General features: G+C 39.4%; 1 protein-coding gene across 2 annotated transcripts in view; it reads left to right on the top strand.

Moving 5' to 3' along the window:
- sema4ab (sema domain, immunoglobulin domain (Ig), transmembrane domain (TM) and short cytoplasmic domain, (semaphorin) 4Ab) overlaps positions 1 to 15884 on the top strand; it is a 33838-nt gene that overhangs the window by 6458 nt on the left and 11496 nt on the right. For both annotated transcript variants that reach the window (XM_014013070.1, XM_014013071.1), the window contains exons 3-12: positions 825 to 985; positions 2819 to 2878; positions 3358 to 3456; positions 3709 to 3802; positions 7010 to 7132; positions 9548 to 9675; positions 9823 to 10004; positions 10239 to 10383; positions 12472 to 12661; positions 12888 to 13003. In XM_014013070.1, the coding sequence (XP_013868524.1) occupies positions 825 to 985; positions 2819 to 2878; positions 3358 to 3456; positions 3709 to 3802; positions 7010 to 7132; positions 9548 to 9675; positions 9823 to 10004; positions 10239 to 10383; positions 12472 to 12661; positions 12888 to 13003 (1298 nt within the window). The remainder of the gene's footprint in view (positions 1 to 824; positions 986 to 2818; positions 2879 to 3357; positions 3457 to 3708; positions 3803 to 7009; positions 7133 to 9547; positions 9676 to 9822; positions 10005 to 10238; positions 10384 to 12471; positions 12662 to 12887; positions 13004 to 15884) is intronic.

Raw genomic sequence — 15884 nt, forward strand, 5'->3', positions numbered from 1 at the left:
CTTTCAAAATGTTTATAAATCTTTACTGTTCTTTTTACCTTTTGTTCTGGTTCTTGTTTTTTCACTTTGTGCTAATTTCAGCTTCTACTTTGCAGATTTTAGCTTTTTTTTTTTTCATTTTGTTAGCTATAATTTTGACATTTTCTGATATTCTTTTACTACTTTTTGTGCTTCTTTCTGCTTTTTTTCTGCTAATTAAAGCTGTTTTATAATTCTTTCAGCTGCTTTCTGTTCATTTCAGCTGTTTTCTGTGTTTTTAGCTACCTTTTTTAAGCTAATTTAAGCTTTTTTATCTTTCAGTGTTAATGAGTCACACTGCAGTTTTACAGAAAATGCAAATTCTGTAGTTGAATATAATTATTTATCACAGATGTAGTTTTTAGACCTGAATACTCATGGCTTTAGCCTCAGACACTTTCTACTCACACTGAACTTCTGCAGCTGACTGGAGGAAACCTACAGCAAATGTTTGAGACAGCAGTCAGCTCAGTGAGATTTAACCGTAACTAACCTGAAAGGTTTCAATTAAATTTGACTCTTTTATAGAATGTTATCAGTAGGAGTGATTGTTGTCATTTTATGACCAAACCCATTGATTTTAACCATTAATAATTAATATAAAATATAATTTACTGGCGCATACATTTTATTTGCCACCTGTGTTTGGGTCTGCTGACATAAAGTAAACTCGTTGTGAAAATAAAGGAGTCCATCAAACTTGATTTTTCTTGATCTCTGGATGTTTGGTGCAGATTTCAGCCTGCTGACGTGTGATTGCTGGTTGGAAACGTGTGATCTCTGTGTTTACTGGTGGAATATAACAGGTAGTCCTGGGAGACGTCTCACCTTGTTCAGTAGTCCTGATGTCAGCAACACCACGACGCTGCTTCTCAGTGAAGATGGAGGAATGCTGTACGTAGGAGCGCGGGATGCTGTGTTAGCCCTGGATGTTAGGCACAAGGACGTCATGTTCCTGAGGAGCAAGGTGAGCCGATTCATGGACTCTACAAATACTGTCAGCTGAAGAAAGAAACGAATCATTGTTCATCTCTCTTCAAAATGAGTTAAAAAACGAAGATGTTGATTTTGGTAAAATAAAAAAAAAGCATTATTGCTTTTTGTTTTTGAGAAAAGTGCAATTTTGTTTTGGTTTCAAACAGAAGCAAGTTGTGATGAATCAAAAATCATCCAAACCACAGAAAATGACAATAAAATGTAAAAGACACTCAGTTGTCTTCTGGGTGGGGTCACCTACAATACAGAAATTTATAGAGAAAAATATATTTCTATTCACACTAATTTCATCACCACTTTTCAAAAGTAGGTACAGCTCTGTGTTACCATCTGATTGATCTGTATTACTTCTTTTTTAACAACAAATTTAGAGATAAAGACGACCCGGTGCTGTAGGGTTAAAAGACAAATTTTTAACATTTTTGGTCAGTAAAGCATTTATGGTAGAATCTGGAGGAAGACCCTTTTTTTGTCTGTTCCTTCTTTTTTATATTGTATTTGCATTATAACTAAACAAAATACACTTACAGTTTAAAAGGAAAACTCTTGTCAAATAATCATAAGACGTAATTATGACAAACATTTTTATATTGTAACCTGCCCGTAACAATTATTAGAACAAATACAACATTCAGTCAACAGACCACCCAGGCTTATCAACACAAAAATATTTTTTAACATAAACAACAACAAAAAAAGAATTCAATAAATAAAATTGTGATCATAAAATAAATACATTCAAAAATATTTAATGTAAATGTTCCAAATAAAAAAAACTAAAAATAAATTTGATAAAGTGAAAATGAAAATAAAGCCTTTTTAAACTTTTGCATGGTAGAACCAGAAGCTGCTTTTCATATTAGTGACAAACAATAACAGTAACAAGAGCTTTTAGACAAAATGTTAAAAAATAAACTACAAAAATGAATTTGATAAAGTGCAAATTAAAATATAGTTGTATCTGCAACTGTATTTGATAATGTTTTGAACTTTTAAAATATTGCATGGTAAAAACAGAAGCTGCCCTTCATATTAGTGACAAATTTTGGCTTTTTTTTTTTTTGATGGATTACCTTCATTTTTGCTTCTACTTTTAATTTAAAATACGTTTCCATTCTTGGCAGGTTTCTAAGGTTCTTCTTCTACGTATTAAGAAAGTTGTTAAATGTCTGAGTGGTGCACTACCACTACTAGTGGTGAGAAAGTGTATTGCACCTTATTCAAAATCAATGCGGTCCCACGGCCCTCTGCGGTCCAAAGTTAAAAACTGTTGTTCTTTTGAGACCCTCAAGGTGGCGCTCCCATAGGTTAAGAAACTCTGCTTTTGATCACATTCATACACTGATGGGACACACATCAGAGGCAGTGGGTTCATGGTCTTGCCCACTTCAACGTGACTGGATAGTGGTGGAATCGAACCCCCAACTCTCTCATTGAAAGACGACTGGTCTAACCACTCAGCCACAGGCACCCAATACAAGCATACAATGAGTTTCCTCTGTAGGGTGATTGGGCTCAATCCAAGAGATGGGGAACCAATGATTCCTCACATCTAAAAAACCATGGAATGAACCACAGAGATGCAACAAAAATGGTTGAAACATTTCCCAGTTTGGAGGTAAGGTTGTGATGTTGAGATTAAAGTCAAGGTAATGTCTCTAGAATAAATTGCAAGTCTTTACATTGTAACAAAGTGTCATATCTTCAGTGTTGTCCCATGCAATGATATAACAAAGTATTTACAAAAATGCTGGTTGAAATGGGTGTGAAATTAAAAAAAGTTTTTTTTTCTGCTTGTTTTTAGTTGGATTGGAGTCCTTCAGAAAAAGACCTTGAACAATGTTCAATGAAGGGCAAGAAAAAGGCAAGTAGTTAAAATATATTATATAAAAATATATATAATATATATTTATATATAAAAATGGTTTTATTTACATTTTCTTTGACTACAGGAAGTGGAGATGTAATTTTGCACTGTGTATTCTTTACCAACTACCTAGTCATAGTGTCTGAAGTACAACCCTTTAAATAAACAGTGTTCTCTGTTGGCCTATTTCAGGACAAAATGGTCCAAGAATGGTTTCAGGAACACAACAAAATGTTTTTATGTTGCCTCCAAAATGTCCAGAGCAGACAGCAGGTTTAGTGGAGTTCATACTTTGACAGATCAGGGCTACTTTGGTGGCAAATAGAAATACTTTATATTGTATGGTTGGTTGGTCGTGACTTTATGACTGATCCTTGCTGTGTGTAACAAATATTCTAAAAATAATCTATTCACAAAACCATTAATGATGTAAATGAATTTTCCTGAATCAGGTAATCCTAACTTCTGTCTTTCAGGCTGACTGTCCCAATTTCATCCGTGTGCTCCAGTTCCTGAACACCAGCCACCTTTATACCTGTGGAACATTTGCTTTTAGTCCACGCTGCACCTACATTGTAAGTTTGTTTCTACAGGCCCTGTCTGCTCACTTTGAGACATTTCAATAAAAAAAAGGTAGAGTTCAGTTAGTTTCACAACATAAATACCAGGCACATTTGAGGCCAGGTTCCATCGGGTGTTGGACCTTCATGGTACGTTCAGACGTTCGTCTTCACAGTTCGGCATGTTTTTGCAGTCTGAACATCCACAGTCCTTGGCGTTTCACAAAGATGAGTACCAACCTGACAGTTTTCCACTTTTCTGTCCAGAACTCTGAAACGTTAGCAATGAGCCTCAACACTGATGAAGGAAGAGGTCGCTGCCCATATGATCCCTATCAGCGCAACACTGCTGTCATTGTGGGTAAGACAACTGATAACCTGACTGATATAGGGTTCATTAATAATTACCTAGTACTAAATATACTGTATATGTTACATATACAGTGGTACCATCACTTCTGCAACATGTGAAGCAAATTTACCTTTGCTGAGATTCAAACGCTGAAAATATACCAGTACTTTGTTTGGCGTTATTTTTTTATTGACTTTTTTTGTTGGGAAATTTTCATCAAGTCAATAGAATAAAAACTAGAATAGTTCCTGGAGAAACTATGAGAGGATTGCCAGCTGTGCAAAACTCGTCCTGTACATTTTGAACATGTTTGCTGTTTTAGAGGGTCTGACAGCAGTCCTAAAGATGTATTTGATGTCTGATTGAGATGTCAGCAACTTGTTTGCCTTTTTTCTTTCTATAGGTGTTACAAAATGACTGTTGTAACTCATTTTGTATGTATTTTGGCAAAATTTGTGCTTTGATTCATGAAATATTTTGCTAACAGACATTTTTCTACATTATTTCTGCCATTTGTAAGACTCGAATACTCTAAGAAGGTGGATCAGTTGTTGTAAAGCTCTTTAACACTTTGCTTCACACTTTAGAGTCATTCAGCATATGTAAAATGTGCTGATTTCCAGCAATTATGTGGTAATTGAGGGTTACTTGGACAGCCAGAGGACAGAGGACTGTCCAATGATGACTGTCTTAGAGATTTAAAACTTTAAAATCAGTGGTTTATGGGATACTTTAAAGAGCGTTCAGGTTTTAAAGGCTTTGAGGCCTACTCCATTCATTTCCACTGGCATTTGTAGGGTGTCTTTGTAGGCTTACTGCGTCGCCATGGTAACAATGAATGTACAGTTGAGGAAGAACACACTTCCCCTCACCGAGCCGGTCGTTTTGATGTATAACTTGTGTGGGTGCAGTCGTGTTGAAACAACCTCCATTCATTTGCATAGAAAAAAAGTAGCCAAAGTTCCTTCGGCTGCTATCTTGTTTTGGCTGTTTGTGCTCCAGTATGTGACTGGCTACCAGTAAACCAAGTTTCAGCTCAATATATCAAACAGAGGCTGAGCGAAAGCCATTTGAAAATAGCTATGGCGGCCATCTTGGATTTTTATTTCAGCTACTATTTGTGGTAGAGGTTACTGTCAGCTACTTGTGTATCAATTATTAGCTCAATATATTGAAAATCGGCTGAATTGGAGTAATTTGGACTTAGCTATGGCGGCCATCTTGGATTTTTATTTCGGCTACTATTTTTGGTAGAGGTCACTGTCAGCTACTTGTGTATGAATTTTAGCTCAATATATCAAAAATTGGCTAGATTACAGTAATTTGAAGTTAGCTATGGCAGCCATCTTGTATTTATTATTTCGGCTATTATTTCTGAAAGAGCTGACCTTTAGCTACTAGTGTACCAAATGTTAGCTAATTAGTTTGAAAACTGGCTGAATTAAATATGTTTGTATAAACCTATGATATGTATCTGCTACAGGTAAGACACTGCCTAACCTAAAGTTGGAGTGTAGACTGAGCTGCATATGGTTTTAAATGGCTGAATATGTTTTTTTTTATTTCAAAGTTAGCTTTAGCAATTAGCTTACACTTGTGAGAAGCATTCATATTGTGTGGAGTTAGCTGTCAGCTACCAAAGGAGTTTTATGGAGGTCTTTGTGTGTTTACTGTGTTACCATGTTAACAAATGAAACTTATGTAATGTCATGTGTGACCTTTAACCTACATTGACTTTAACTCTCTACAGCCTCAGCCAATCAGGAGGCTGGATTCCCAGCAGCAGCTCAGCTGCAGCTCCTCTGTCTGAAAACACAGAAATGATGTGTCCTTTCAAACAGCTGCTGTACAAAAAATATAAGGGCTATTGAAATAATTTTTGGACCGTGAGCACCAGAAGACTTTGGTCTTTACTGAAATAAAAATTCAAGCACGAACTTGGCATGATGGCTGAGATAACGCGAGTTAAAAAAGTAGTAAGTGTTAGATTTCTGAATCCGGTTTTGATCATTTTTTGAATGGCAGAGATAGGAGAAGGAACTTGGTTTTGCTGGCTTCTGAAGCATGTAGAGAGAAAACCAATTGTCTTAGAGCCAAACCAGCACATTTTCTGAAAGAAGACAAAAATTCCTACGTTTTGATGTGTAATTTGTCTTTGTAACGTGAAAATTGTGGCTGTAGTAGGAATTTGTTTGCAAACTTTCTTCTTTAAAATTACAGAGCTCACACTCTAAGGTCACATGACCTAGAGTGAGGCGCTTCCCATGTAATCCAATGGGGATTTTTAGATTAGTTTTTTGGGGATTACTTCGCCATGGTAACAGATTATGTAAAGATAAATAATAGCACACCTCGTGAGATCGACGCCGACACAATGATGTATTTTTCATGCGGCCCGACGCATTAATGGTGAAAGTTCTGGTATGAATAATAAATAAATAATAAAGAGTCCAGTTTAGAGGTGGATAATAATAGGTTACCATTGTTCATGGCAATCCTAATTAGAATCTAGAAAAGAAAAATGGGCTATATATGATTTTTTTTTCTCTTCTTTAACTAGGGTTGGCACCTTTAAAGTGATCCCTGATTGTAACATTAGACATTATTTGATAAACATTTACTTACAAAGACTGTAAAAATACTGTAGTATGTACCAAACTGTAGATTTTGCCACTCCTGATATTGTAGCACTTTCTCGGATGTTTTTTTTTTTTTTCTGTTTCTGCAACTTAAAGATGGCTTGTTTCTCCTGCATAGAGAGCTTCTTTGACTGCATGTTCACTTCACAGCAAAACCTTCCAAATGCAAGCAGCACACCTCAAATCAACTCCAGGCCTTTTACCTGTTTAATTGAGAAAGACATAATGAAGGGATTGCCCACACCTGTCCATGAAATAGCCTTGGAGAAAATTGTCCAATTACTTTTGGTCCCTTTAAAAACAGGGTGGCACATGTTAAGGAGCTGAAACTCCTAAACCCTTCATCCAGTTTTAATGTGGATACCCTCAAATGAAAGCTGAATGTCTGGACTTTATGTCCATGTACATTATATAACTATAACTTGAATATGTTTTCAGTAAACAGGTCAAAAACAAACCTTGTTTCAGTGTCCAAATAGATATGGACCTAACTGTATATTCTAATAATTCTGTTTGCTGTGTAGTGGAGCGTTATCTTTAAATATTGAGGTATTTGTTTGGTGTGTGTGTTTCGTAGATGGAGAACTGTACACTGCCACTGTGGCGGACTACCGAGGGAACCGGCCCATCATCTCCCGACACCTCAGTGAAAGCAGCCGAGTTGACCTTAAATTGGACGATACGTTAGGATGGCTTGAAGGTGAGGGTGTTACTGTATCTCTCTGCATTAAACACTTGAAATCAGTTAAAGGGAAAGTCTGGTGATGTTTGGTGTGATGGAGTCAGGACTTCAGTCACAGAGTGAAGAAAAGGGCAGACTTTTTGTCCAGGCTAAGCTAAAGGTTTATAAAGTGAGTATGTTGCGCAACAACATCCGTTATGGTAGCAGCTCATCTGAGTAGAAGAACAGTGCGCATCCTTTAAAAAAAACTAGACAAAGAAAAGGAGCACAAGGTTGTCTTGTCCCCACCAACAAGGAGCTGTCCTGTGATGGAATCCATTTATTGTGTTTGGACCGGGCTGATCCTTGTCCTGATAAAGGTTTGGTTCGCCGTATAAAACCTTACCAATGTTGTCCACCGTGCCCAGATAAAAAAACAGGGCTTGAATGTGTTTTGTTTCATTAAATATGAGGACTCAAATGTAAAATAAACCAAACTTTTATTAACAAACAGAACAACAAGAGGCAAGACAGAGAAAAGCTGCAGCAAAAGAGATAGGGAGAATGAAAACACAAGTGTTAAATAAGATGATCTGCAATAGGAAATAAATGTCATACAACCCAGAATTCTGGAGTGAGTGAGGTTTATTTTGCCACCGGCTGACAAGTCAAAACCACACTGAATGAAAAACAGGAAGTTCCCGTTTAAATACTGTACACGATTCTTCAATGCCTGAGTTCGCCCCCTGCTGGCCTACGGCTAAATCACAGGCATTCAGACAAAGACCTCACACTAATGTTAACACAGCTTTTTAATTATGTGTTGTGTATGAATTCGGACATGTAGCTACTCTATTTCAATTAACACAGATCAAACATTATAAAAATGCTATAAAAAGAAACCCCTAATACTCTGGTGTTGTTTCATATATCAGTACTAATCTATAATAACTATAAGTTTCTTCAACAGGATGAATAAAAACATGTTTTATTACTATTAGGAGATGCCAGCAGTGTGGAGAGATACACTCCTGCTGTTACATTTGATTTTATTGTTTAAATATGGATAAAAAATGGAAAAATAAATGAAACAGTAACTGTCCCAATCTCTTCATTTTATCTATAGCATTCAAATATTTTTATCTCTGAGCTGGAAATGTCCCCAGATTTAATGTCAGAAATCTGGTCCCCCTAAGCTAGGTGGCTGTTTATTGTTTTTCAGATGTAAAAAGCAAAACATGTTGAAGTGGAAGAAGGAGACACAAGCGAATATTAAAGGGGATCTATTATGCAAAATTCACTTTTTAAAGGTTTTTTTTACTCAACTTTGGGTATGTACTTCTTCAAAAAACAGTCCTAGGACCAAAAAAATGCACCCAGGGGCATATTTACTGTAAGTAAATGTATTTTTAATGTATATTAACAACAAGTTTTATACTTCCATCATTTTGTGATGTCACAAGCCATACGACAACCCACCTGAACCTGTGTTCAGCCCCTTACCTAGCAACCCCCGGGTGAGACTCCTCCTCCTCAGTATAAAAAGCTGTCACTGTGTTGTTGTGTAATGTGTAGCTCATTTCACAACAAGCCTCCAATAGGACAATGGGTAGAGTGTTGGAACAGAGAGTGGGAGACCAGGGTTTGAGACCGGCATGGACACATTTTAATTATTTATTTTCATTCGTTATGAACACATTTTCTCATGTACCTCTATTGTTTAGCTTATTAAAGTCTTGTTAAAGCCTATTTGTTTGAGTTTCTGAGGTATTTTCACCGCTGCTGCTCCCTGCTCTGGTAACAGCATGCAGAGTGAGTGCAGAGCAGAGGAGGGGGAGAAAAAAAAGAAGCTGTGACCGACTCTGCCTCTGGGTCTCATATGGTTGTACAACGGAGCTTCTGCTATTATTAGCCAAGCTAACGTAAATGCTGGCTTTGGAGGGCGGAGCTAATGTCAACAGATTTTTGGAGGGCGTTACTAACAGAGCTCATTAACATAAACAGCTCTTCTGAACGGAAGTCAGAGCAGGCAGAACTAGAAAATGGGAAATTTTATTATCTGACAATTATTTTGTGCATTAAATTGAATGAACATGGTCTGGATAGCCCACAGACATACCATAAACATTTCTAGGACCCATAATTGGTCTCCTTTAAATCTCTTTATTTTTGCATGACAGCTTTTGTTTGTAGATTGTTTTTAAACAAACAACAACCGTCTTACTATGTGAATGTTGGTCACCTGAAGCTACTAACTTACAGCCCACTGGGAGTACAGTAACCATTTGGACTGACCAGATGATCTGATATATTCAGCAGCCTCAGCATATAAACTTATGTTCTGAACACACATGCTTATAAAGTGTTGGTATATTTAGTAATCCTGCAAAAGTCCCTGTTTTTTCCTCAAAGCTTTTACTTCAGCACATGCTTTGTTTTTTCATTTTCCTGCAGATCCGACCTTCATTAGCTCCACCTTCATTCCTCATGAGGAAAAAATCTACTTTTTCTTTAGTGAAGTGGCCAGAGAGTATAACTTCATAGACAAGTTTATTGTGTCCCGTGTTTCTCAGATCTGCATAGTAAGTGTTTATAAGTATTCATCACATTTTTTGTATGTAAATTTTCCCTTTGGTACAACTAATACACACCAGGCCTTCATAGTGAGTACTGCTGATGCCTGTGGACTGCAGAGTTAGCTGTGCTATTCAATTCTTCCTCCTTTTCAGAGTGATGTTGGAGGTCAGCGCACTCTGCAGCGACGATGGACCACGTTCGCCAAAGCTCAGCTGTTGTGCCAGGCTGGCAGCGAGCTGCCTTATAACGTGATCCAGGACGTAGACATACTCCCACCAGCAGAGGGAGCTCCTGCAGATGACACACTTTTTTACGGCATCTTCACCTCCCAGTGGTCAGTATTGTTTACATTAGAACTGGAGGCCAGATTAATGCCATCCAGAGGAGGTGAAAGGCTGCAAAGTTGATCCCTAAGATGTTCAGGTCCAAAAACCATAACCTCTGTCTTATCTGATTTTAGAAGCAGAAAGTTAAGAGTCATCCATGTTTTTATGTCTTGAAACAGATTGGTGTGTGTTACAGGCAGTGACGTGTATCATGACGTTAATATTTGTTTTCCTGTTACCAGGGCTGTGAACTCTGGAAGGTCAGCAGTGTGCTCATTTCGTCTGGCAGACATCAAGTCAGTTTTCTCTGGTAACTACAAGGTTCTGAACAGAGACACCTTACAGTGGAGCGCACGAGTTCAAGAGAAGGTCGCAAATCCAGGAGAGGTGAGCAGTGACAAATAAAGAAAACTGGTACTACACCTTTCATTTGGTACGCAAAGGAAGCATGGTTATGATATGCATATAAATAAACTACCTTTAAGTTAGCGGTGTCCCGATACCAGAATTTTTACAAGTACTTGTACAAAATGCCCCAATACTCAGGACTAATACACATATCAATACTGAGATTCTAAAATTGACACCCCATTTATTGTTTTACAGTTTACATTTCAAAGGAAAAATTTGTCAATTCCACGATTTAGAAAGTTATACAATCTTAATTCATCCGTTTTCTTCCTCTTATTCGGGGTCGGGTCTCGGGGGCAGCAGCCTAAGCAGAGAGACCCAGACTTCCCTCTCCCCAGCCACTTGGTCCAGCTCATCCGGGGGAATCCCAAGGTGTTCCCAGGCCAGCTGAGAAACATAGTCCCTCCAGCGTGTCCTGGGTCTTCCTCTAGGCCTCCTCCTGGTGTGACGTGTACAGAACACCTCACCAGGGAGGCGTCCAGGAGGCATCCTAATGAGATGAACCACCTCAATTGGCTCCTCTCCACGTGGAGGAGCAGCGGCTCTACTCTGAGTCCCTCCTGGATGACTGAGCTTCTCACCCTATCTCTAAGGGAGAGCCCAGACACCCTGCAGAGGAAACTCATTTCAGCCACTTGTATCCATGATCTCATTCTTTCTTCGGTCACTACCCAAAGCTCGTGACCATAGATGAGGGTAGGAACGTAGACCGACCGGTAAACTGAGAGCCTTCTGGCTCAGCTCACTGTTCACCACGACAGACCGGTACAACGCCTGCATCACTGCAGATGCAGCACCAATCCACCTGTCGGTCTCCTGCTCCATTCTTCCCTCATTCGTGAACAAGACCCTGAGATACTTAAACTCCTCCACTTGGGGCAGGACCTCCTCCCCAACCCGGTGAAGGCACCTTACCCTTTTCTGGCTCAAGACCATGGTCTCAGATTTGGAGGCACTGATCCTCATCCCGGCTGCTTCACACTCGGCTGTGAACCACTCCAGTGAGAGCTGGAGTTCAGGATCTAATGAAGCCAATAGGACCACATCATCCGCAAAAAGCAGAGACGTGATCCTAAGGTCACCAAAACGGATCCCCTCAACACCTTGGCTGCGCCTAGAAATTCTCTCCATAAAAGTTATGAACAGAATTGGTGACAAAGGGCAGCCTTGGTGGAGTCCAACCCTCACCGGAAACGAGTCCGACTTACTGCCAGCAATGCGGACCAAGCTCTGGCACCAGTCATACAGGGACCTAACAGCCCGTATCAATGGGCCTGGTACCCCATACTCCTGGAGTACACCCCACAGGAGTCCCCGAGGGACACGGTCAAACGCCTTCTCCAAGTCCACAAAACACATGTAGACTGGTTGGGCGAACTCCCTCCAGGACCCTGCTGAGGGTGTAGAGCTGGTCCGCTGTTCCAGGACCAGGACCAAAACCACACTGTTCTTCCTGAATCTGAGATTCGACTATCTGACAGACCCTCCTCTCCAGAACCCCTGAATAGACCTTACCATAAAAATAACAATTAAGATTTTTCCTTGGTACGGCCTAAGGAAAATCTTAATTGTTATTTTTTGTTTATTTTAAAATGTTGCAAGAGTATATATCATTGCTGTATATTTGATTTGATCCAGTCAGAGAGGCCTTTAAAGAAGGAGAGCCACATTGTTCTAAAAAAAATAGTTTTTTAAAGTCATTATGTAATGTTTAAGTTCTCACTCAGTAAGTACACGGTATTGGCAAGTACCCAAACTGAAGTACTTGTACTTTGTTTGAGAAAACACCCCTACTTTAAATCTCTAAATATTTTGAATTTCCTGTTTTAACAGATATTTAAAAAATTAAATTTAGAAACTGGACCAGATCATTTTTATTGTTCTGATATCTAAAACTTGGAGGGTGTCTTTCTTTTATTTTAACTTGCATGTTTTAATGCTCCTGCAGAGTCAGCTGTGTTAAATGCGAAGTTAATGTTTTATTATCTAAAAGTGTTTAAAGTGATGTAAATCCAGTTTAATTTGTATTTATGTTGAACTTTTTTTCTTTTTTTTTTGCGGTAGTGCGGCCTGCACAATGCATCAGACAACGCCCTGCGCTTTGTCAAAGAGAACTTCCTGGCAGAAGACAGCGTGCGCCCGGTGGGTAAACGTCTGACCATGGTGTCTGCTGAGCACACCTACAGCCACCTGACAGTCCAGAGGGTTCAGGGGGCCAACAGAAGGCTCTACACAGTCCTGTTTCTGCTCACAGGTGGGTCAGGAGCACTACTAAACACGAGCACACTGGGATCGTATTTATGATTTGATAATATTTTTGTCCATGCCTGTGTTTGGACAAACATTTCAGAATGTGGGATGAGCTTTGTGATTGTTAATTTCTCTTGACTTCTCTTTAGTTCATTTTGTAAAAAGTTTCATACTGCTTTAATAGTCACAGAGCTGTTTCACACTGATATGTGTCCGTTCCTGCCTTACAGAGGCTGGTTTCTTACACAAAGCAGTGCTGCTGCCACTCGGAGCCCACATCATCGAGGAAGTTCAGGTTTTTGAGCCGCCTCAGCCCGTCAAGAGCCTCAAACTCTCTGTTCCCAAGGTACACGTTTTTACACTCCATTTATTTATTTAAGATTTTTTTTTCTCACTCCTGTTCCATTTAATTAATCATTTTCCTACAGCTAGAATAATTCCTAATCGTGTAGAAAGGAGAATCACACACGATGGACACGTTTGCATCTATCCTACATATTTAAATGGAGGCGTGTCAGGAGAGCTGTCTCGTTCAGTCCCACGTTCGTTGAATGAAAGGAGTGCAGAAACAAGCCAACTCTTTGTTTGATACATCCAAATATTTTTGTGCGTACTTACTTTTCAACTTTCACACATACGCCAACTCACTCTTTGATACATGAGGCCTCTGATCGCAGGAACAAGCAGCCAAAATGAGCTTCCTTCATAAGGTGGTTAGGCTCAGCGTTAAAGGTGAGGTGAGGGGTCTTGTCATTCAGGGGGGAGCTTGGTGTAGTACTTTGCATCAATAGAGGTCCATTGATGTGGTTCAAACATCTGATTAGGATGCCTCCTGGAAACCAGGAGTTTCTGTCAGGCCAAGTTGAGAGAGCTAGGAATGTGACCTCGACTTTTGTTTAGTACAGGCAGAATGAATAGTTTAGTCTAGAGTACTGCCATAGGTCTGTAAAAACATCTTGCACCTGCATAGCAAAACAGTTTAAAACCTTGACGGGATTAACATTGAATGAATATGAACTAACGTTCAATTAAATATAAGACAATTATTTAAACTGAAATAAATCTTAAAATATTTGTCTATGATTCAAATACAAATATTTTTGTATATAGATTTCATGAAAAAACATAGTGAACTCATAATCATGATCAATTTAGTTAAATTGAAAAATAAATCAGAAAAACACATAATCACCTTTACTGTAAAATAATAGTTGATTAAACAACATTTTGTGTAAAACAAATAAAGAAACATTTGGAACAAAGTTCTTTTTGTGTGTTTTTTTACTTTTTTCCAAGTATAATGCAAGAAGATGGATTGTCGTTCTTTTCATTATGTAACTTTGATTTATAAAATGATAATAGCTTGTAGTTAAAAGGAAGTATAAATCAAAAATTTAAAGAACATTATTATTTTGTTTATTAAAGAAAATAAAATGTCTCTTTTGAGAAAGGTTTGAGACCAGGGTCAAAGACAGGTGAAAATATCCATTCCCCCTCGGGGTGACCCTTACACTCCCTTTAGAGGTTTTCCAAGCCCCACTTGTAAGAGGTCCTGGAGAAGACCCAGAAATTATTGGCCTGAGAACGTCTCAGGGGTGCCCCAGGATCACCTGGAAAGTGTCGTTGAGGAAAGAGATGTCTGTGTTTCTCTCTCCTGGAACTGTTGCATCCATGACCTGATTACAGGGATGGATGGATGGATGGATGGATGGATGGATGGATGGATGGATGGATGGATGGATGGATGGATGGATGGATGGATGGATGGATGGATGGATGGATGGATGGATGGATGGATGGATGGATGGATGGATGGATGGATGGATGATAATTCAGATTAAGATTTGCTTTATTATCATTCAAACATAACATCAAAGATGCAATGTAGAACGAAATGCATTTAAGAACACCCATTCAAGAAAAACACACAACAAAACATGGGGGAACAGGTGAACAGGTCATGTGCAACAGGGTCGCGCTACCTTTTGCAACTTGGAAATACATAATAGGAGAGATGGTTTAAAAAATTGCTCTGATCCTATGTTTACATCATAAAAACAGAGTCATATGCACAAAAAACCACTCGCGGCAGAGCAGAAAGCTGGGGGGCCTTGGGTATGATAACACATGAGATGGGGCGGGATTCAGTGGAGCCGATGAAAATGAGGTTGGTTCTCCTTGCTGGAACCCAATCCTAGACCCGCCAGAGTCCAGAGACCGTGATCTTATTGTCTCGTGCTCAGTTCACCAGAGTTCAGAGTTTCCCCCTCCTCATCGGCCTCGGGATCTAACCTGGGTGACGCGGGGGAGGGAGGGGGAATCAAGCCCTTGTTGACGTATCAGCCTGGGGAGTTTAGATAGCATGGCATTCGAGGCCAAGCTGCTGGGAGCCACTTGATAAACACAATTGTTTTGGGACAAGCAGCCTTGGATTTCTTGCTGCTATTCAGTGTCTTACTGCATCTCTGAAAATGGCAAAAAAATTCCAATCTTCCGAATTCCGGGGTCCTTCTCACCTCTTCACCATCTGAAGCTTCACCCAGATGTGATTCTACATGCCAGAGGCACGCTGCTGATCTGCAATTCTTGTCAGAATCACATCCAGTTTGTGACTTATCTACCCCAGCATCTGAGTCTGTGTGCTCCCAGAACGGCAAATTCCATCCGCTGTCCCCAACAGTTTCTCAGTGACCCAGACTGCTGTCATTATTGCTTTCACGTTCCGACAAATCAGGACTCCGCCTCCTCCGATCAGCAGAAATCCAGTTACCATAAATCCAAATATATACAAACCTTCCACATCTTCAGTGGAAAGTGGTGCGATACACATCAGGTTCCAACTGCCCCAAGAACCACTGATAAGACCAGCAGCAACCATTCCACTCGGACAGCTACGTTCCCATCGTTCCAATCTTAATGTTGAAAAAATAGTGTCAATTGTGTTCAGAGACCAGTTGACCAAATCCATGGTTCCTTTTTGTTTGGGATGGTAGGTAGAAAAAAGGCTTGAAAAAGCTGCAAAGCAGGGTAGGAGGGGCAGGTTCAGCAGAGAGCAAAAAAGCATCTGGCGCCTCTGAAGGCTAAGCAAAGAAAAACATGAATGTATGGATGGATGATGGAAGAATGATGTATGGATGGATGATGGATAGATGGATTGATGGATGAATGTATGTATGTATGTATGTATGTATGTATGTATGTATGTATGTATGTATGTATGTATGTAT

The sequence above is a fragment of the Austrofundulus limnaeus genome, unplaced genomic scaffold (genome assembly GCF_001266775.1).
Source record: "Austrofundulus limnaeus strain Quisiro unplaced genomic scaffold, Austrofundulus_limnaeus-1.0 Scaffold97, whole genome shotgun sequence".
NCBI lineage: Eukaryota > Metazoa > Chordata > Actinopteri > Cyprinodontiformes > Rivulidae > Austrofundulus > Austrofundulus limnaeus.